The sequence below is a fragment of the Bombina bombina genome, chromosome 5, assembly GCF_027579735.1.
Source record: "Bombina bombina isolate aBomBom1 chromosome 5, aBomBom1.pri, whole genome shotgun sequence".
NCBI lineage: Eukaryota > Metazoa > Chordata > Amphibia > Anura > Bombinatoridae > Bombina > Bombina bombina.
The window spans coordinates 750401701-750426717 of record NC_069503.1 but is presented as its reverse complement, the minus strand read 5'-3'; the positions used below and the strand labels follow the sequence as shown (position 1 = coordinate 750426717).

General features: G+C 34.8%; 1 protein-coding gene across 3 annotated transcripts in view; it reads right to left on the bottom strand.

Annotated features, from left to right (window-relative positions):
- Positions 1-25017, bottom strand: part of CARMIL1 (capping protein regulator and myosin 1 linker 1) — a 668567-nt gene that overhangs the window by 114927 nt on the left and 528623 nt on the right. For all 3 annotated transcript variants that reach the window (XM_053714815.1, XM_053714816.1, XM_053714817.1), the window contains exon 29: positions 18388-18540. In XM_053714815.1, coding sequence (XP_053570790.1) covers positions 18388-18540 — 153 coding nt within the window. The remainder of the gene's footprint in view (positions 1-18387; positions 18541-25017) is intronic.

Genomic DNA, 25017 nt, shown 5'->3' with positions numbered 1-25017 from the left:
AGAGACAAGGAGGTATACTACAAGGTATTATTTTGGTGTAATCTGGACTACTAGGTACAGACATAATGGGCAGCCTTTGTTTGGTTGGGACTGGGTACAATGTTATATTATGGATTTAAGCATATTGCGGTTCAACAATTTACTGAGCTATTTGGTGATAGCAGGACCTTGCTTTGTATTCATTGTTGATGCTTCACCATGTATATGAGGTTATCAGCAATATTATGTAATTTCCAGTATTATACATCACAATAGCAGTGAATCAGGGACCTACTTACGTGGGTGCACAAGTATACACTATTTGTCAATTAAATTAATTAGCAATTAAATACATGCTGTAAGAGTCGATTTACACTTTAAGTACTTATTCTCTAAAGGCTGAACATTTAACAACAACAAAAAATCAATGTTTCATCTTGTCAGTGCCTTCAGAAATAAAAAATAAAGTGCCCAATAGCGCAAAAGCCAGACATGCAGCAGAAATGTAAAACAGTGCACAGAAATCTAAAAGGGAAGAAAACAGAAAGCTAAAGTACTTACACTTCTACAGCAGAGAGTCTCCATGCAGCAAAAAGAACGAGACAAAAAATGAATAGAAGGGAAAGGAAGCAAAACATTTATAATAAGCAGAGGGTAGAAAATAAAGAAATAAATGAAGCTAATGCTCAGATGAAAGAAGTAGGAACAGACTATAATACATATATATACAGTATATACATACATACACATATATATATACAGTATATACATACATACACATATATATACAGTATATACATACATACACATATATATACAGTATATACATACATACACATATATATATACAGTATATACATACATACACATATATATACAGTATATACATACATACACATATATATACAGTATATACATACATACACATATATATACAGTATATACATACATACACATATATATACAGTATATACATACATACACATATATATATACAGTATATACATACATACACATATATATACAGTATATACATACATACACATATATATACAGTATATACATACATACACATATATATACAGTATATACATACATACACATATATATACAGTATATACATACATACACATATATATACAGTATATACATACATACACATATATATACAGTATATACATACATACACATATATATACAGTATATACATACATACACATATATATATATATATACAGTATATACATACATACACATATATATACAGTATATACATACATACACATATATATACAGTATATACATACATACACATATATATATACAGTATATACATACATACACATATATATATATACAGTATATACATACATACACATATATATACAGTATATACATACATACACATATATATACAGTATATACATACATACACATATATATACAGTATATACATACATACACATATATACAGTATATACATACATACACATATATATATACAGTATATACATACATACACATATATATATACAGTATATACATACATACACATATATATATACATACATACACATATATATACAGTATATACATACATACACATATATATATATTCATAAGTCACATTAAAGTAAACTTTCTAAACATTAAACAACACATTAAAAACCTCTCCAATGGAACATTTGCCACAAGAGGGTAACATTTGAATTGGACAGATTCTTCCCTGTTTTGAAACAAAGAAACTACAAATAAGTTGTATACTTATTGTCGTATTTTATTCTTATCATAATTTTATACCTCCACACTTATTAGAAGCGCACTTTTAGAAATTCAAATAAATGAATGCCGAATATTGCCATGGGTAGTGGTATTCGGCTGTTTTCGGAGAGGGATATATTCATCTGGATTTGTCTGGATTGGCACAGATCCTTGTGTGTTGCACTATTATAAATCCAAAACAGAAATAGTGGAGTGGTGCTACTGGAGGCCATATTGGGAATTCGAATATATGAACGAGTGACGAATTTCTAAAAGTGCACGTCTAATGCTTATTAAAGTTTGTTCCTTGAAAGATTTGTTATAGTACCATACAAAAAATAAGTAATATGTAGCATTACAGGATTTTAAAGGGGTATTCGAGTGTAATAAAAAAAAGTTCATTAACCTTTTAAAATAAGAAATATGTACTAACTTAAATATAATAACCTAAATGTTCATTTATGATTACGAGGTGTTTGGAATTTTAAACATGTTCATTATGAAATCACTTAATTATATTAACATTATGTATTGCATTTATTATGAATTGATATTAATGGTCAGAAGAAAATGAACTTTATCACCATAAATGCTGAATTAATTATTTTATCTTCACTTTCTCCACTAAAGTCTGTGGAAATAATTGGGAGAATCCACACAAAAAATATCTGATCTGTCTTTTAAAGCATCAAAAATCATAACAGAATTGTTCACCAAAAGTTGTATTTTATAAAAAAAAAAAAGTAAAGTGCACTTCAGACAAAAACTTCTCCAAAAGACCAGAGCATTTTTAGCATTTTTGCCATCACTACAGCCTTTTTTTTATATATATTTACCTATCAAAACCATATATATTTTTTTTAGTAGACAACCCAAAGTATCGATCTAGGCCCATTTTGGTATATTTCATGTCATCATTTCACCGCCAAATGCGAGCAAATAAAAAAAATTGTTAACTTTTTCACAATTTTAGGTTTCTCACTGAAATTATTTACAAACAGCTTGTGCAATCATGGCACAAATGGTTGTAAATTCTTCTCTGGGATTCCATTTGTTCAGAAATAGCAGACATATATGGCTTTGACATTGCTTTTTGGTAATTAGAAGGCTCTCCCTGTGTTTTTTCACTCTCCATTGCACTCTCCATTGCAAACATAGCAGAAAGCTCTCATTATTTCTATGGGAGACAGCTTGCCCCTCGCAGGGACAGCCCTTTTTTGTTTTATAGAATTCCATCAGGGCTGCCCCCTGCATGTGTCAGACTGGGGAACCAGTCTATGCCAGTGATTTTTTTAGAATCAGCCCCTAAGTATTGTGCTTTAGTTTACATATTAGAGAATATAAAAAGCATGTGTGTGTGTGTGTGTGCAGAAAGTGATAAAGTAAGGAGATCTGATTTCCTTACACGCTCAACCCATTCTGATGGGTTGTGGTTTCAAAGAACAAAAACACCTATTTTAAACACACAACAAAATCTAAAGGAGATTTATACATTTCATACTCTGTAGATGGTATAAAAAGTAATTGAAAACACATTAAGGTAAACAATTAGTACAGTACACTGTCCCTTTAAGTTCCCAATAAAACATTAACCCTTTCTTGTCATTAGGACGTTCCATGCCATCCTAACTATGCTGGGCTTTAGCGCCGTTAGGATGGCATGGAACGCCCTAGCCATTTGGCTGTCCTGATGCCATAGCAGCTTGGTAAATGGGATTGTGGGCTGCAGGGCGCGCCTAGCATCATATGCACTCTCCCCTAACCTGATCCCATCATTGAAACACACGATTGAATGAACGGTTGCATGATTTCAATTTGTTTACATCGGAATATAGTTCTGATGTAGAAAAATTTGCTCAGTCAAGAAAGATGCATGGACATTCTGAAATTAAACTAAACCATAAAATAATATATTCCACTGTATTATATTAATTCAAATTTGAAAACATTATAGCTGCACAGTTATTTTATTATTAAACCTGCATTTGTTTAATAATAAAATGTTGAAAACTAATTAGAGCATTTTAGTATTACACTAGAATGTCCTTTAAAAATATATACAATCTTTATTTTATATCTCCTGCTGCATATAAAAAATGATGCCTTATTTATGTGTACTATGCACCACTTGTGCTTAAATGGAGCCCGCTGTCTCTGATGCATTCAAAGTACACAATATGCACTTTGAAGTGGTAATGTAGACCAGCCGAAAAAAACACCTGCCTAATAATTATTAAACTCTTTCATTGTTAGTGGAAAAAACAGCACTACTCTGTGTTGCTGAATTAATTTCCTTTGCCCTTAAAAGAATGCTATCAAGTATCAATAGTCTGACACAGAAGCTACAGATGGGTTTGTAGAGTAGATAAGTGCAGCTATATTGAGGTTGATAAAACGGCATAATGTCAATAAAAAACAGTTTTTGTGTAGCAAAGATCATGGTTTTATTTTTCTGAGAAATCTCATATTTTGAAAGATGTTTGTTTCCCACTTTTAACAGTATTCACTGAATAGTGTAATTGAGGAAAATTCTGAAAAGAGGAAAAATACCTGCAACAAAGCAATTCTGAGATACACTGTGTGTGGTCTAAAAAATAAAGCAAAACGTGTCTTTACTACTTTAAAGGGATATTAAAAGCAAACATTATGAGCAAGATTACATATGCGGCGTCGCCCACAAAAGCCGGCAAAACCAAATTTTACGGGGTTTTGGTATCACATACAGAGCTCCGCATATAAATGGGGCGCGTATATTTCACCCGTCACCCGCAATTTTTACTCCCATAAGCTAACATAGAACCACGTTGCAAATCGGTATCCCATATTCAGCGTAAGGACTTACACGGAGAAAATGGAGACATTTTACTCCATTTTCACCTCACCACACATAGGCAGGCGCAGCAAGACTTGCGCTGAGTATGTGAGCACCGTAACCCCATGACAATAGTAACTAATACTTAACGCATGTGCAATATCGATCTACCTGTTGAAAATAACTAACACCTAATGCATGTGCAATATCTATCGACCTGTCAACTGCCAACCCCCACAACGCAATAACTAATAAACTATATAACCCCTAATCCGCCAACCCCCACATCGCAAAACATCAAATTAACCTATTAACCCCTAATCCGCCAAACCCCCCACAAAGCTATATACCTAATAACGTAATTAACCCCTAAACCGCCATCACCCTACAACCCAATATACCTTAATAAACTATTAACCCCTAATCCACCATTCACCCATATCGCAGAGTACCTATTAAAACTATTAGGCCCTAAACCGCCATCCCCCACCAACACAATAAACTTAATTAACCTATTAACCCCTAATCCACCATTAACCCACATCGCAACAAACCTAATACATTTATTAACCCCTAATCCGCCTACCTCCCACAATGAAAATAGCTAAATTACTAAGACCCCTAACCCAACACCCCCTAAATTAACCCCAATTACCTAAATTAAAAAAAAACGTAAAAAATTAAATAATACTAAGTTACAAACAATGAAAATAAAAAAGCTAACATTACTTGAAAAAACAAACTAAGACTAAATTAATCTAAGATTACAAAAATAAAAAATCCTAACATTACATAAAATAAACCAAATTATCAAAAGTTAAAAAATTAAACCTTATCCCTATGAAAATAAAAAGCCCCCCAAAATAAAAACACCCCCTAATCTAATCTAATGCTAAATGACCAATAGCCCTTAAAAGGGCCTTTTGTAGGCATTGCCCTAAGTTAAACAGCTCTTTTACCTTAAAAAATACTGTCCCCTAACAGTAAAACCCCCCAGCCATCAAATCCCCCAAAATAAAAAAACACTAAAAATCCTAAACTACCCATTGCCCCTAAAGGGGCATTTGTATGGGCATTGCCCTTAAAAAGGCCTTCAGCTCTTTTACTGCCCTTAAAAGGGCATTCAGCTCTTTTTCAAAGGCCCATTAAATCCCCCCCAAAAAAAAAATAAAAAAAAAAATGTACTGTTAGAGGGGGGTTTGATGGGTGGGGGGTTTTACTGTTAGAGGGGGGACAGTATTTTTTAAGGTAAAAGAGCTGTTTAACTTAGGGCAATGCCTACTTAAGGCCCTTTTAGATAGTTATATTGCAATTTTAATTTAAAGTTAGGGGGTGTTAGGTTTAGGGTTTAATAGTTTAATTTAGTGTTTTGCGATGTGGGGGGCCGGCGGTCTAGGGGTTAATAGGTTTAGTAGTTACGATGTGGGGGTCTGGAGGTGTAGGGGTTAATACTTTATTGTAGTGTTGGCGATGTGGGGGGCCGGCAGTTTAGGGGTTAATAGGTTTATTTAGGTGTCGGCGAGCGGCGGTTTAGGGGTTAATATATTTAAATAGTGTTGGCGACATGGGTGGGCGGCAGATTAGGGGTTAATAACTTTATTTAATAGTCGCGATGTGGGTGGGCGGCAGATTAGGGGTTAATCGGTTTAATATAGTGTTTGTGATGCGGGAGGGTGGCGGTTTAAGGGTTAATAGGTAGTTTATGGGTGTTAGTGTACTTTGTAACACTTTAATTATGAGTTTTGTGAAACATTTTTGTTACACAAAATCCATAACTAATGCTCTCAGATGGCAGTATGGATCGTGTCGGTATAGGCTGTAACGCAAGCTTTTTAGCCTGAATGCACAACCTGTAATACCGGCGCTATGAAAAACATAATTTATGCTTACCTGATAAATTTATTTCTCTTGTGGTGTATCCAGTCCACGGATCATCCATTACTTGTGGGATATTCGCCTTCCTAACAGGAAGTTGCAAGAGGATCACCCACAGCAGAGCTGCTATATAGCTCCTCCCCTAACTGCCATATCCAGTCATTCGACCGAAGACAAGCAAGAGAAAGGAGAAACCATAGGGTGCAGTGGTGACTGTAGTTTACAGTTAAAAAATACCTGCCTTAAAATGACAGGGCGGGCCGTGGACTGGATACACCACAAGAGAAATAAATTTATCAGGTAAGCATAAATTATGTTTTCTCTTGTAAGGTGTATCCAGTCCACGGATCATCCATTACTTGTGGGATACCAATACCAAAGCTAAAGTACACGGATGAAGGGAGGGACAAGGCAGGTGCTTAAAAGGAAGGCACCACTGCCTGCAAAACCTTTCTCCCAAAAATAGCCTCCGAAGAAGCAAAAGTATCAAATTTATAGAATTTTGAAAAAGTATGAAGCGAAGACCAAGTCGCTGCCTTGCAAATCTGTTCAACAGAAGCCTCATTTTTAAAGGCCCATGTGGAAGCCACAGCTCTAGTAGAATGAGCTGTAATCCTTTCAGGAGGCTGCTGGCCAGCAGTCTCATACGCTAAGCGTATAATACTTCTTAGCCAAAGCGAAAGAGAAGTTGCCGAAGCCTTTTGGCCTTTCCGCTGTCCAGAGTAGACAACAAAGAAAGCAGATGTTTGACGAAAATCTTTAGTAGCTTGTAAATAACACTTTAAAGCACGAACCACGTCAAGATTGTGTAAGAGACTTCCTTCTTTGAAGAAGGATTAGGACACAATGACGGAACAACAATCTCCTGATTGATATTCTTATTAGATACCACCTTAGGTGAGAACCCAGGTTTGGTACGCAAAAATACATTATCTGCATGGAAGATCAGATAAGGGGAATCACATTGTAAGGCAGATAACTCGGAAACTCTATGAGCCGAGGAAATAGCTACCAAAAATAGAACTTTCCAAGATAAAAGTTTGATATCTATGGAATGAAGAGGTTCAAACGGAACCCCTTGAAGAACTTTAAGAACCAAATTTAAACTCCATGGCGGAGCAACAGGTTTAAACACAGGCTTGATTCTAACTAAAGCCTGACAAAATGCCTGGACGTCTGGAACGTCTGGAACATCCGCCAGACGCTTGTGCAAAAGAATAGACAGAGCAGAAATCTGTCCCTTTAAGGAACTAGTTGACAACCCTTTTTCCAATCCTTCTTGGAGAAAAGATAATATCCTGGGAATCCTGACTTTACTCCATGAGTAACCCTTGGATTCACACCAATAAAGATATTTACGCCATATCTTATGATAGATTTTCCTGGTGACAGGCTTTCGTGCCTGAATTAAGGTATCGATGACTGACTCGGAGAAGCCACGCTTTGATAAAACCAAGCGTTCAATCTCCAATTACATTTGGATGGTTGAAAGGACCCTGAAGTAGAAGGTCCTGTCTCAGCGGCAGAGTCCATGGTGGAAAGGATGACATGTCCACCAGATCTGCATACCAAGTCCTGCGTGGCCACGCAGGCGCTATCAAGATCACCGATGCTCTCTCCTGCTTGATTTTGGCAATCAGACGAGGGAGCAGAGGAAACGGTGGAAACACATAAGCCAGGTTGAAAGACCAAGGTGCTGCTAGAGCATCTATCAGCGTCGCCTTGGGATCCCTGGACCTGGATCCGTAACAAGGAAGTTTGGCGTTCTGGCGAGACGCCATGAGATCCAGTTCTGGTTTGCCCCAACGAAGAATCAATTGTGCAAACACCTTCGGATGGAGTTCCCACTCCACCGGATGAAAAGTCTGACGACTTAGAAAATCCGCCTCCCAGTTCTCTACACCTGGTTAATGGATAGCTGATAGGTGGCAAGAGTGAATCTCTGCCCAGCAAATTATCTTTGAGACTTCTTCATGATGGTTGATGTAAGCCACAGTCGTGATGTTGTCCGACTGAAATCTCATCTGTCGTTACAATTGTCCAATCTGGCCTGCGAAAGGTCATACCTTTGGACAGATGGACCCGAGATAGCCACCAGAGAAGAGAATCTCTGGTCTCTTGATCCAGATTTAGTAGAGGGGACAAATCTGTGTAATCCCCATTCCACTGACTGAGCATGCAGAGTTGCAGCGGTCTGAGATGTAGGCGTGCAAACGGCACTATGTCCATTGCCGCTACCATTAAGCCGATTACTTCCATACACTGAGCCACCGAAGGGCGAGAAGTGGAATAAAGAACACGGCAGGAATTTAGAAGTTTTGATAACCTGGACTCTGTCAGGTAAATCCTCATTTCTACAGAATCTATTAAGTTCCCAAAAAGGAGACTCTTGTGAGAGGGGATAGAGAACTCTTTTCTTCGTTCACCTTCCACCCATGCGACCTCAGAAATGCCAGAACAATGTCCATATGAGACTTGGCAATTTGGAAATTTGACGCCTGTATCAGGATGACGTCTAAATAAGGGGCCACTGCTATGCTCCGCAGTCTTAGGACCGCCAGAAGTGACCCCAGAACCTTCGTAAAAATTCTTGGGGCTGTAGCTAACCCAAAGGGAAGAGCTACAAACTGGTAATGCCTGTCTAGGAAGGCAAACCTGAGAAACCGATGATGATCTTTGTGTATCGGAATGTGAAGATAAGCATCCTTTAAATCCACTGTAGTCATGTATTGACCCTCCTGGATCATAGGTAGGATGGTACGTATAGTCTCCATCTTGAATGATGGGACTCTGAGGAATTTGTTTAAGATCTTGAGATCTAAAATTGGTCTGAAGGTTCCCTCTTTTTTGGGAACCACAAACAGATTTGAGTAAAATCCCTGTCCCTGTTCCTCCTTTGGAACTGGATGGATCACTCCCATAACTAGGAGGTCTTGAACACAGTGTAAGAATGCCTCTCTCTTTATCTGGTTTGCAGATAATTGTGAAAGGTGAAATCTCCCTTTTGTAGGAGAAGCTCTGAAGTCCAGAAGATATCCCTGGGATACAATTTCCAACGCCCAGGGATCCTGGACATCTCTTGCCCAAGCCTGGGCGAAGAGCGAAAGTCTGCCCCCTACTAGATCCGTTACCGGATAGTGGGCTGATCCTTCATGCTGTCTTAGAGGCAGCAGCAGGCTTTTTGGCCTGCTTACCTTTGTTCCAGGTCTGGTTAGGTCTCCATACTGACTTGGACTGGGCAAAAGTTCCCTCTTGTCTTGCATTAGAGGAAGTTGATGCCGTACTCGCCTTGAAGTTTCGAAAGGCACGAAAATTAGTCTGTTTGGCCCTTGATTTGGACCTATCCTGACGAAGGGCATGACCTTTTCCTCCAGTGATAACAGAAATGATCTCCTTCAAACCAGGCCCGAATAGGAATTGCCCCTTAAAGGGAATGTTAAGCAGCTTAGACTTTGAAGTAACGTCAGCTGACCATGATTTAAGCCATAGCGCCCCACGCCTGAATAGCAAAACCAGAATTCTTAGCCGTTAGTTTAATCAAATGAACAATGGCATCAGAAACAAAAGAATTGGCTAGCTTAAGTGCTCTAAGCTTGTCAAGTATATCATCCAATGGGGTCTCTACCTGTAAAGCCTCTTCCAGAGACTCAAACCAGAAAGCCGCAGCAGCAGTGACTGGGGCAATGCATGCAAGGGGCTGTAGAATAAAACCTTGTTGAATAAACATTTTCTTAAGGTAACCCTCTAACTTTTTATCCATTGGATCTGAGAAAGCACAACTGTCCTCGACAGGGATAGTAGTACGCTTAGCTAGGGTAGAAACTGCTCCCTCCACCTTAGGGACTGTCTGCCATAAGTCCCATGTGATGGCATCTATTGGAAACATTTTCTTAAAAATAGGAGGGGGAGAGAACAGCACACCTGTTCTATCCCATTCCTTAGTAATAATTTCTGTAAACCTTTTAGGTATTGGAAAAACATCAGTGCACACCGGCACTGCATAGTATTTATCCAATCTACACAATTTCTCTGGCACTGCAATTGTATCACAGTCATTCAGAGCAGCTAAAACCTCCCTGAGCAATATGCGGAGGTGTTCAAGCTTAAATTTAAATGTTGACATATCAGAATCAGGTTGAATCCTCTTCCCTGAGTCAGAAACATCACCCACAGAAAGAAGCTCTCCTTCCTCAGCTTCTGCATATTGTGAGGGAGTATCAGACATGGCTCTTAAAGCATCAGTATGCTCTGTATTTCTTCTAACTCCAGAGCTGTCTCGCTTTCCTCGAAACCCAGGTAGTCTGGATAATACCGCTGACAGTGTATTATCCATGACCGCCGCCATGTCTTGTAAAGTAAACGCTATGGGCGCACTAGATGTACTTGGCGCCATTTGAGCATGAGTCCCTTGAGCGGGAGTCAAAGGGTCTGACACGTGGGGCGAGTTAGTCGGCATAACTACCCCCTCCTCAGAGTCCTCTGGTGATAAAAATTTTAAAGACAGAATATGGTCTTTATTACTTAAAGTGAAATCAGTACATTTGGTACACATTCTAAGAGGGGGTTCCACCATGGCTTCTAAACATAATGAACAAGGAGTTTCCTCCATGTCAGACATGTTTAAACAGACTAGCAATGAGACCAGCAAGCATGGAAAACACTTTAAAGCAAGTTAACAAGCAAAAAATAAAAACGGTACTGTGCCTTTAAGAAAAATAAAAAAGGTCAGAATTGGAAAAACAGTGAAAAAAAGCAGTAAATCAAACAAAATTTTTACAGTGTGTATAATAAGCTAACAGAGCATTGCACCCACTTGCAAATGGATGATTAACCCCTTAGTTAAAAAAACGGATCAAAAAAACGATATAGACGTTTTTTAACAGTCACAACAAACTGCCACAGTTCTGCTGTGGCCCTACCTTCCCAACAAACGACTTTGGAAAGCCTAAGAGCCCTTTAGAGATGTCCTATAGCATTCAGGGGACTCCTTGAGGAAGCTGGATGTCTCAGTCTGTAAAAGTTACTGCGCAATTAAGCGCTAAATTAGGCCCCTGCCACTCATGTCTAAACAGTGGAAAGCCTAAGAAAACAGTTTCTAGGCAAATTTAAGCCAGCCATGTGGAAAAAAACTAGGCCCCCATAAAGTTTTATCACCAAAACATATATAAAAACGTTTAAACACTTCCAGCAAACGTTTTATATAACTGGAATTGAAATTTTAAAAGCGTATTACCTCTGACAGTAAGCATGATACCAGTCGCTATTAAACCACTGTAATCAGGCTTACCTTACATAAATCTGGTATCAGCAGCATTTTCTAGCATTTACATCTCTAGAAAAAATTTTTAACTGCACATACCTCATAGCAGGATAACCTGCACGCCATTCCCCAGCTGAAGTTACCTCTCTCTTCAGTTATGTATGAGAACAGCAATGGATCTTAGTTACAACCTGCTAAGATCATAGAGATCACAGGCAGATTCTTCTTCTATTTTCTGCCTGGGACAAAAATAGTACAACTCCGGTACCATTTAAAAATAACAAACTTTTGATTGAAGAAAAAAACAACTACGTTTCACCACTTCTCTCTTACTACCTCCATGCTTGTCGAGAGTTGCAAGAGAATGACTGGATATGGCAGTTAGGGGAGGAGCTATATAGCAGCTCTGCTGTGGGTGATCCTCTTGCAACTTCCTGTTGGGAAGGAGAATATCCCACAAGTAGTGGATGATCCGTGGACTGGATACACCTTACAAGAGAAATCCCACACAAAAACATTTTTGAGTGCGGAATGGACGTTGCGTTAGAGGCTAAAATGCTTGCGGTATAGCTATACCGACACGACTCGTAATATGCGTTCCTGGCCATTAAAGCGTAATGGCCAATTTTTCAGCATTAAAAGCCGTAACGCACCGTAAGCAAAACTCGTAATCTAGGTGTGAAGTACCTAAAACATATTTTGTACACATATTTACTTCCATTTTTTCCTGGGGCCAAAAAAGTATTTCATACATTCTTAGTTCTGTTTTATCTCTGGGCTGCAAAAATTAGTACAAAGGGGCCACATGTGGCCAGTGGCCACCAGCTGGCCATCTCTGAGTTAGAGCATTTAGTTTTGTGCGTTACTGAAAAAGGCTTACTATGCATTTCTCGCCTGCAAAGTGTAAAGCCACACTTGGGAGCCACAAGCATTGCAGCTCTTACGAAGAACACAGCCAGTCAGCCAATCAACAGTGGCATACAGCCTCCAATTGCATGCTCTATATAAATCAAGAAAGTTTTCCCTTTAAGCTTATTCTTTCGGAAGGAAATATTTGCAGACTTGAGTGACCTTATGGTTTCTATCTGCTATAAAAATGTAAATTTCATTATGATCAGGACCAATAAAAGTGTTGTAAGATTAGTCACACACTACTCACAGCACTCATAACTGTGCACTCTCTAGAGTGTTGTACACAAATAATACTGCATTTATTTAAAAGGCAAAATATATAGCCTTACATGAGAAGTTTTGTTGTCTTATTACATTAAACCCGGTAGTTAGATAAGTTAAAATAATTGTTTTGGAACTTGTCTTACATATATCCAAGAGGTTATCATGCCATTTAACTGCCAAATTTGTAAAAGGGCAAACATGATTACAACGGTACCTTTAACCCTAAACTGTATTGTACAGCCAAATACATAACTAATAAGAAGGACAGAAAACAGATGGTCTTCTCTCACTGCAGTTTAGGAGAGGGGATTATTGATTCTGCAGCATAGGGTTATTTTACCCATGCCATTGTGTGTGTAAATTTAAAAAAATGGTACGAACCATGCTTAAATAATAATAGATATTTGAAAACATGATAGATTTGAACATGTGCATGGTATACACAGGAGCTAAATATGCCCAAGCCTTAAAAGCTCTTCCCTGTATAAGACAACTATATTAAAGCTGACAGTTCTAAACAACAATAAGAAAATATTATATTGTATATGTGTCTGAGGAAGGGGTGAAGGCCCTGAAACGTCACTCAATAAATTGTTTGCAGTGTTGTAAATCCAGAGAGTGCAATCTTCATTAGAAGTACATATGAATATTACGTTGCACCATGGTACTGTGGCTTAGGAACGTTAATGGGAGTGCTCCTATCTCTACTTTATATATATATATATATATATACATACTGTATATATATATATATATAAACAATCCATTAATCTTAAGTGTTAGACTTCACATTAACTTGTATTTGACAAAGCAAGATTGATCCTTGGAGATATTTTGAATTGGAGGTATGTTGAACTGAGGTTTTTAATATTTTGCCACTTATGTCAAAACAGCTAAACTTAAACTTTCATTATTAACTCTCAGTAAATCAAGCCTTCAACAGAGTAATAACAAACACCAGTGCCTGCCAGACCATTTACAACTAATAATGCAGGACTGGTATGAAACAACACATCTGGGGCCAGAAGACATTAAATACATATCTTTTTGTTCTGTACAGTAAAAGGTTTAAAAAAAAATAACTAAATCTGTTTGCATAGCTGGAGTGGTGCTTCCCTGCATGGTATTCTGTACAATCAATGTAGCATACAGATACTCATAGGAGTTGTTCATGAGCTGCATCAACTTTGCAATATGTTATAATTGTATTCTTTATGCAAATGTGTGTGGATATTTTTAGTTAGGTGCTATCTATCTTTACTCATTTACTTCTAGTGCAGATTACAAATGAAATGCATCCTGTTCATTTGTTAATATTGTACTGGCTGATCTACTGTGATGCATTATACAGAGCCATTCTGTGTTGGCTTGCATAGAATGCAGCTGCTAGTTTAACAACAATTCAACCTCATCCCTGCCTGCTAACACCTGTGTTCTACACAAGCTTCCTGTTTCAAAATTGGCTGCTAATTTAGAAGACTCTGCTTGATCAGAGCTCCAATTATCTGCATATGTTACTCACACTTCACCTCACACAAAGAGAATTGTATTTAACTCTGAGAAGACCAACAACCTCTGTATGTTTCATTCTAACCAATTTCCTAACATTCTTTTTATTGGTTATTTATATAGTCCTTTATTTTTAACTGGTTTCATTTGTAAATCAGAAAACTCTTTATATTAGTTTCAGGAACCATAGTTACAACAAATGCCAATGTGCATAATGAAAGTTACTATAATTATAGAGTACTTAGTATAAAGCACACATTTCCTCTTACAGCATACATATCTGCCAAAAATGTATTCCCTGCATTGCATACTGTAATTATTTTTAAGAACCACAAATAATTAGCAAAAATTATCCCAGCGAGAACTAAATTATAATGTGCTGTCATTAATTAGTTTACAGTGCCACTCGTAGCATGGGGCGAATATCATTAGATTGTTTTGGGTTACAAAATAAAAGGGCCAGTGCAATATATTTGTTGATCCACGTTAACCCTTTGGCTGCTAAAGAGAGCTTAAACACATTACTATACAATGTGCTGCAGGTCATTACTTGTAACCTATTAATTTTGTTTAGAGATAGTAGTATGAGAATTCTGCCATACTACAAAAAGTGTGATATATATATTAGGTCTATTAAGGACAAAACATATATGATCATATCCTTCAAACAAAGGAGACATTTATTCTATTAATATTGAAAGTTATACAACCAATGAACTAGAATTAACAAATTAAATGGACATTTTGCTAACCTGTCTTCCATGTGTACAGTCCTACACTTACATATGCATATTGATGACTATAGTAAGGGAGGACACTGTGGCTTTGCTGTGATTTTGTCCCTTAGTCTCTGAGGGTTCAGATGATTTTTATGTAGAGCTGTCTTCTCAGTGGCATGTGTGCACTGGGAATTGTTGACTTAATGAAGTGAATAAGCTCATGAACCTGCAGGCTACGCCAATGGCACTATGATATTCTTTCATGGCCCAGGAGAGCTAAAGGATAACCCCTCAGGCTTCCTACCTTGTGAGCAACTCATGTTAAAAGAACTATGGCCATATATTGAAAACAAGGATATCCTTTGCAAAATAATAATAATATTGTTCCTTTCAAGTACAAACATCTACTCTAAAATCTATTCTTACTTTTAAATAACACTTTCTATGAACCATTGGAATCCAGACAAAACTCACAATGATTATGTTATTTCTGCTGTAATGACAATATATTTGGGAAAATGGAAGCCATGCCATTATGATCATTGAAGCACAATCTCTCCTTAATTAATGATCAATCTTGGGAAATATATATGATTATACATTTTATTCTTGTAATTTAGCATTCACCAACCTCAGCAATTGTTATATATTGGGATTACTCTATAATTTCAATCAAGTGGCATGAAACATTTAAAAATGTAGTGGTACTTTACAAATAAACAATAATATTAATGGTAAAAATAGAAATTGTAAAGTGCACCAATCTTTTTTATTGACTGCATTTTCTAGATTTATAATAAATGTAAGAAACTATACACTTATCTTTTGCTTACAGATATATTAATATATTTAATTTATTAATTACAGCAATTAAGTTCATGTGTGCATCTATCTATCTATATATTATTGTTTATTTGTAAAGTACCACTAAATATTTAAATGTTTCATTCCACCTGATTGAATTTCGAGAGTATATATATATATATATATATATATATATATATATATATATATATATATATATATATATATATATATATATATAAAAATAAAATAGGAAATGCATGCTTGTGCACGACTGTTACCTAAGCACCCATCATTCAATAGCTGATGAAAACAACTCCACTTGCTTTACCAAAAAGTAATTCTACTTTTACATAAAAAACAAAACTAAAAAAAAAAACAAACTAAATATATTGTAGACCTTTTAAGTACTGTAAACATACTGACCTGTTGAAAGCTGCATTACTATCACAGTCAAGACAAGAAAGAAAATAGTTATTTGTATAATCTATAAGTCAAGTTGATGAGAGTAATAAAGTGCTGGCTTTATTTTATTCAACATCAATTAAACATTTTAATATATGCTGGAAGGGGCATGCATTACATCATTTACTATTACAATTCTTAGTGATAAAAAGGTGCATGGCACATTCAGCCCACACTTGATACTCAGTAAATTATATTTCAGTACTGGAAAGACTATTGTAATGCTGGAACTGAATAAATGGTTTTAGCCTCACCATGAACCACTGGATTAATCTGGGCCAACATTATTATATTTCCTATTTGGATTCATTACCTTCCCCCCTTCAACTCTTGGATGCTTTTAAAAGTTTCAGCATAAAGCTGTCCAAAATAAAAACCCAGAGGTTTCATGTTTCATTGCCAAAAAGACCATAATGCATCTTGCTATTTAGGGATTACTAAACAGAGCACTTTTCACCCTTTTTTAAGACTCACAATTATTTGCTATTTAACACCAATTTGTGATTATTCCAACAGGTTATGCTTTCCTATTTTACATGGAAGTTAAGGTTCCAAGGTACATGAAAAGATTACTTTCAGGTTCAAATCTTACACTCATTATTGGTTATGCATATTAGTAACTTAATTTTGAAAGGATTCTCAATGTCATTCTCATATTCTTTTTTTGTAGGGGTTATTTGTTCATGTATTGTATTTGTTTATTTAGAAAACTATCCAATTCCTGGTTAATTATGAATGATATGGTGGAAATTGATTTATGGTACTCTGAATTTGTTGTTTTTTTCTTTTTAGGATATACTGTCAGATTCTGTAATGTATATTCATTCACTTTCTTGCTGTAATCTATGTTCTATGTGGATGTTTTTCCTGCTTTGTATTTGGAATTGAATTATAAAATAAAAGTTTAAAAAGAAAAGTAACTTAATTTTGAAAGGATTCTAACAGAAAAGTATAGTATCACCTTAATACACATATTAATTGTGTTAGCTATTAGTGACCTTGTACATCAGAACAGAAGGAATGTTACGTGTTTATTCTGCCCACTTACCTAGTACAGATTGATGGCACTCTACATACAAGAAAACATATTTGTACTGTGATGAACAGAGTTTGTTACTAGACTAAGCATTACTTGACTGATAGTGTTTTAGTCTGCAAATATCCTGTCTATCAAATGCTATATCCTGAGCATTTCATAACACACCATCCTTCTTCTAAACCAATTCTATTGAAATATGAGAAGCAGTAAATTGAGGCCATAAACCATTTAGCAGTTTTGATATATGAGATGCAAGAAATTTAAACTATACTCTTTTAGGAATTAAAAAAGTTAATTAAGACACTGCCAAATTAATAACAGATCTTATTTAATAGACGAACAGGTGACATTCCAGTTCTTACATGCAGGTTTAACAATTATGGATAGTAAGTATCTGCCTAAGTATACTTCAATGTTGCCTGATGTCACCTGTCTGTATACCTGATTAACATTTGTAATCCATTACAACTTATTTGGTTGGTGGCAGATATGGATGCTTTGGGAACCAGAGAGGACAGATTTAATTTGTATTCTTTTAGCTATTCTGAACACTTATCGATCCTTCCACTTTATGGAGATTGCTTTTTTTTTTTAACATAAGATATTTGAGAAGTCTGTAGACTACTTAAATTTCAGTCAAGAAAACTAAATAATAAAACTTAACTTTTATTGGAATATCGTTTTTTTTACAATATTCCAATAAAAGTTAAGTTTTATTATATAGTTTTCTTTCAATCTGCTTCATATTAATTACATTATTATTGAACGTTGTGAGTGCTATTTTTGTACTCTTTTTTCAGCTCTTGACTGAAATTTAAGTAAACTATTCATTAGTACAAGCACCAACCCCTTTCTCCATACTGAGTAATTATAAATATATATATATATGGGAATGTTTAATTAATACAACAAGTAGTGCCATTGGTATCCCTCTTACCATGTATGTAGACTAATAATATAGTATGCCAGAAACAGAAGAACTACTCACCATGCATGTGTCAAGCTCCTCCAACCGCTCCATCTCGGTTAAATCTTCAACAGTGATGGTGGTGGTGCGCTTGCTTGGCTTCTCGTCAATTGTTTCAATTTCCATGGATTCTTGATGTGGAAGTGGCTTGCCACGATTGGTCAAATGATTAGCCTAGATGTAAGCACAAATTTTAATACCAAACTTTGGTTTCATATTCCTCAAATACTGAAACAGTTCAAGTTAATTAGAGTCATCATTTTACAGACCAAATTTTAAAAGAATACTAAAGAAAATCTAACATTTTGAATTAAATTTCAGTTATCCAAATTTTTTGTAACGAATATTCAGGGAAATATGTTTCCCTGAATATTTGCTGACTGCACTGTTGTGAGGGATTTTTTTTGTTTTAAATAAAACAAATACTGAATATTTGTAGAGCATTTACATTCGTTTTCATTAAACAATGTAAATGCTCCTAAGCTACAGTTGATTAGTTCACCTGTAGCTTATACCCACTACTCTTCTTCACAGAGCCCAGGCCTCAATAGTAGGATGGCTTAGAGCGGCAGCTCCCAAGCCCTTCACTAAAGGGCCTTCTCCTTTAGTGCCGGCCCTGGGAGCTGCCATGCTAACCCTCCTAATAAGGGGCTCTGTAAAGAAGAGGAGCAGGTTAGTGCAGCTCTTTATCACCTTCAATGTAAGTATTTAACTCCTTACAGGTAATTTATAGCAAAATAATGAATACTGATGAATTTTGTCAGTATTTTTTCATTTCTTTAAATTTCATTGTTGTTTTTGTTTGGATATTTGTTTCATTAAAACAAAAATATCAATTTTCCATTACAAAATTAATGGACATCTCTATTAAAGACATAAATCGCTATTTAACTGTCTCATTAAAAAGAGCTGGTCTTGTGTTATTACACATTTAGGGCTAGATTATAAGTTGAGAGCAAAATATGGCTTTTGCGAAAGCGATATTTGCGCTCAACTTAGTCGTACTAGAGCTGGTATTACAAGTTAGGAGCAATATGAATACTTCCATAGACTCCAATAGGAGCCTCTTTCTGATGCTGTGAGACTTGGCATGAGAACGCGCGTAGGGAAGGAGGATCACATCATCGGAGCTTATTTTGGATTCATTATTTTTTTCACTTTGGAATCAATTTTTACTTTTTATTTTTCACTTTTTCAAGATATATTTTGGGACTATTTTTCATTACTTAAAGGGACAGTATACACTAATTTTCATTTAACTGCATGTAATAGACACTACTATGAAGTATAATATGAACAGATACTGATCTAAAAATCCAGTATAAAACCATTTAAAAACTTACTTAGAAGTTCCCAGTTTAGTTCTGTTAAAAAGGTAGCTGAAACACCCATTACAAGTGGGAAAAACAGACACTCCCCCCTTTCCTTTGCATATGAAAAGACTCTTTACACAAACAGGAGCAAGCTGGAGTAGGTATATACGTCAGTATTATCATAAAACTTTGGGGCTTGGTTAGGGGTCTGAAAATCAGAGCAATGTTTTTAAAAAATAAGCAAAATTATACATTTAAAAAAAACCTGTATGGGCTATATAAATAGATCATCTACAAAACATTAATGCAAAACAAATCTAGTGTATAATGTCCCTTTAATGTTATATAACACTTCAAGGATGCACTCATTTCAAAAAGATTTCCATTTAATTATATTGTGTTTCATATTTTACTGGGCACATTACTTGGAACTGGATAACTAATCCTAGTATAATCCAATCAGATTTATTTTTATATTTTTTTTTAGTTCTATGTTTGTATATATTTTTAGGGTACCCTATTAACATTAGTTAATAATATGTTATGTTTTAAATTAATTTGTATGACTTATATGATTTTGTTCATCACTTTAGCCTTTTGACACTCCCTGTGTAAAGTATGCTAATTCATGTGTACCATGTAGATAACATTGTGCTCTCTCCCGTGGAGTTGTGCCTGACACAGCACTGGTTGGCTAAAATGCAAGTCAATCACAGAGGTAAAAAGTATGTTACTATAATCATATTGACTGTGCAAAACTGGGGAATGGGTAATAAAGGGATCATCTATCTTTTTAAACAAATATTTTGGAGTAGACTGTCCCTTTAATCTTATACATGTCTTCAATTTTTGGTGAAAGATAAATCCTAAGGAATTTCATTTGAAAGGCTCTATTAAAAGAGCAGCGGCACATCACATATTGCATTACTTTATCATTGATTGAAACATTCATAATCTTCAGATTAACTTGAAAATTAGAAATAGACCTGGAAATACCAAGTTCCTTAAGTAGCAAATTAATTATGTTTATAAGGTTAGAAAGTGTAAATAAAACGTGATCTGTGTATAAAGAAATCTTAAATTCTTCTTGTTAAATTTTAATTCTATTTGAGGGTTTAGGTGAATTTGAAAAGCTAACATGTTTATACAAATGCAAAAAGTATTGGGGATAATCGACATCCCTGTCTAGTGCCATTAGTTATATTAATCATCCAGATTTTAAACTATTAACTTTAGCTGTGGGTTGCCCACAAAGAGACATAATCTTCTTCATCATATTATCACCAAATCCAAAATATTGAAGTGCATTTTTAAGATAATGCCCATCAACAGTGTCAAAAGCCTTCTTGGCATTTGTCAATACCATTATCAATGGAATATTTGTATTCATCGCATATTGCATTAGCTATAAGGTCTTGATCTTATTGTCTCTTGCCTCTCTCTTTGACTCAAATCCTACTTGATCCTGATCGATTGATCAATTTAGATAGCAGTGGCTTGATTCTAATAGCCGAAATTGTAGCATGTATATTCATATTCACCACATATTGCATTAGCTGTAAGGCCTTGATCTTGTTGTCTCTTGCTTCTCTCTTTGACTCAAATCCTACTTGATATGGATTTATTAATTCAGTTAGCATTGGCTTAATTCTATTACCATGTATTTTCAAGTCAGTATTTAAGAATTAGATTGGTCGGTAACTCATAACCAATTCCATTTGCTTTCTAGGCTTAGGGATTACGACCACAAATATCTCTCCTTTATCAACTAATGAAAATAAAATCCATAAATATAACAATTCTGTAATACATTCTTTACAAAATATTTACTTGTGAATCCCTCTGGGCCTGATGCTTTACCTTTTTTAGTTCTAGAATTGCTTTTTCAATTTAATAGGTGTATCTAACTTTTCTATAAAATTATAGATATATATTTATTGTTTTCATTATCAATAAGTATAAATGCTAGAATTTATTTTCTTTTTCTTTATTGCATTAAGAGTTTCCCCATTTTATCTCCTTATACATAGTATTTTTTTATTAGTTTTTTTAGAAAGATTGCATTTTTTTTATTTATTGATGAAAGTATCTTTTAACTTCCATCCTACATTTTTTCCATTTTATCTTTTAGATAAATATTACTTGGGTCCTTTAAATGCAAGTTTTTGATTTTCTGTAGGTTTAATAATGTTTCATCTAATTTCTGTCTATTTGCTTTTCTTTGGATAGCTTTCTGTTGAATTAAATTTCCTCTTAGTACACATTTATGTGCGTCCTATAACATCTGGAAGTTAACATCTGTTATTTTACTGAATACAAAATAGCCCTTTATTTGGCTTCTTATAAGTTCTCTTATTTTTTATAATCTAGTATAAAATTATCTAATTGCCAACTATAAATTGATATTGATTTTACTGGCCATTCTACATTAGAGATCTGCGAAAAAATAATTGGGTGTCAACATTTCTCATAAGGACATTTATTTTTCATGGATGAATAAGAGGACATTTTTATCTGATTCATCTCAACCTGGCCATTGTTTTTTTTTTTTTAACTGTCGTGGCCAAACTTTTTTCTGAATATTTTGTTCCCCATGCTATTAAAATAGCAAACAGGAATACTTTTCTTATTTCACTTTTGGTATGATTAATTACAATTTAGTCAATCTTTGTGAATATATTGGTTAGATTTTTATACTGTTCATTGTATTTGTTTGTTCATTGTCATCTATACCTTTGCACCATGAGAATTTCCTTGTATAATTAGTTTTTTTATACTAATAAATTATTCCATTCGATACAGTAATGGGTGCAAGATCTGTCCATGTAATGGGAAATGTTGTATATATTTTCTTAAAGGAAGACACATAGAATTGACACATAGACTATTATAGAATATAATAAGCGTGGATGAGCAAAATAAGTATAATCCTTATATTTAGGGTTCAATAGTCTCTCTCTCTCTCTCTCTCTCTCTCTCTATATATATATATATATATATATATATATATATATATATATATATATATATATATATATATAATATGTATTTGTGTGTGTATTTAAATTGTTTACAGAAACTTCTCTAAAGCTTTTATTCACTTATTTAACTATTATTTTGACATAGTAGAATTTTTCACTAGACAGTCCATGAATGGGTCTCAATGTATATTTCTTATTTTTATATTGTCTTAATTATGTGTTTTAAAACAAAAATATAATCCACTGAAATAAACTTTGGTTTAATAGTTACTTTGGTGCATGCTCTAGAGCTATTGTATTTCCAACTTGTGTGAGTACCGCTGCTAACAATCATCAATTTTGACAGAATTTCAAGCATTACTACACTATGGGATTTATTTTGTTGTCCATAGACAGACATTGTAGTGCAAAAATTGCATGCCCTTATTTGTTAGAGCTTGTAATGTTAGCATTTCCAACCCTGTATTTATTAAAGTGGAGGCAAGCCTGCTTTTGTATTTTACCCTCAAGCTGGACATAGATTTTTTGTTTTGTTAATGCTAAATTTACATCCTCTACAATGTCCCTTTAACAAAACATTTTATGAGGGATTTAATTTTGAGTATATTGTCCCTTTAAAACATGTCCTATTGACAGTAATTAAGGAATGGAACATTATATTACTACAAAAAGGGAAAATGGCAGTAGTAGCAGATATAGGGGGATGCTGGAAAAGTACATAGCAGATTAAAGATACTAATGTCTTGTATGTCTGCATTGTTATAGGGTGTCTGGTAAATTAGGAAGGGCAAAGAGGGCATTTAGTGAATAACCTTTCAGGGTTACTAAATGATCTGCAGGTTTTGTATGAAACAAAAAAATAACTATTTGTATGCTAAAAAAAGTAACAAAACAGCTATCGCTCAGATTTGTTACAATATTACACTGATATTTTATGATGTGTTCCTAGATTAACTCACGTCCCTCAATAGACACTTATTAGTAAATGTTATCTTTAATAAGTAATTACTTTAAATACCAATGAATGGAACAATACAATAAAACATTTCTCATTATGGGAAGCATCATAGTTAAACCATTAATACTTTGGGAGCACTCAACAAAAAGCATGCAAATTATAACAGATATTAACATGACACATTTTTGTCTTTTCAAATACACTTTTTTTTTTTACAAACTGGCTGTTGAACAATTCCTTTTGAAATACCATACACATATACATTTGTTTTATCTATTATACAAGGTTTGCATTATTTATTGAAATTAATTCAATCTTTGCTTTGCTTATATTAAAATTTAATCACATCCTCCTGAAGCGACAGCATCCTGTTCCAAGATCACAGTCAGCTATTTCAAATATCTAAAAATGTATGTTTATATTAAAGTACATTTTTACAAAAATAAAAATATATTCCGTTTTCTGAGTAGTAGACTGTCTAATGAAATCTTGTTTTTTAGCTCATAGCATGTGGCTTTTGCTTGATCAAATGTTACCACACTTTAAATGTAATCATGTCAATTAAAATAACTTCCTTCAAACAAATAATGCCAAAATGTTTTTCCCCCCTAAATCTCTTGTGATGTAATACTCAATATTTCAAAATCGGTGTCAAAATGTCTGTAAATAGAACAAATGATATCCAAAATCTCAAAGAAAATGTCAAAACATCAAAATGAAGAGCAAAGAACCGAAAACTAGACTGGACTGGAGAAATTGTGGCAAATCCCATACCAAAAACTAGTAAAGAGGATTCTTAATTTGTTTCCTTATGCCATTAGCAGAAACAGCTTAAACATGTTAATAATCTTTGAGTCTAAATACATAGCTGTGACTGATGACTGAGTTATGAACATGCAACATCTCGTCATATATCACTTTGTTAATCAGAATCTTCAACTCATGAACCAATCTGTCCACATCTTCGCAATTTCACCGACCCCAAGAAAGAAGACTAGGAAAAATAACTAGTGATCCTGCCCTGCGAGTACAACCAGATAAGAGAACCAGGCCTTGTTTTGGATAGTCTAGAGCCAGGAGGATGATTCTTTTCTTGTGTCTATTAATCTTTATTAGCACTCAAATAAGGAAACAACTAAATTAAAGTAATATACTATTCTGATTTTGTATCCCACATTGCCCTTACCACAATTGAGTAATCCCTACTCTGCATATATACTAAGTTACCTTATAATACTGAACTATCCCACTTCTGAAAAATATCAAGAAAACCATCTTTTCTAAAGAGGCAATTTTTCTTGATAAATCATCCTCCATACCCATACAGACCTGAAATGTTGCTACAATAATTAAGTAGCAGTCTTCAGACTGCTATTTAATGGTTTAATGGTTCAGATAC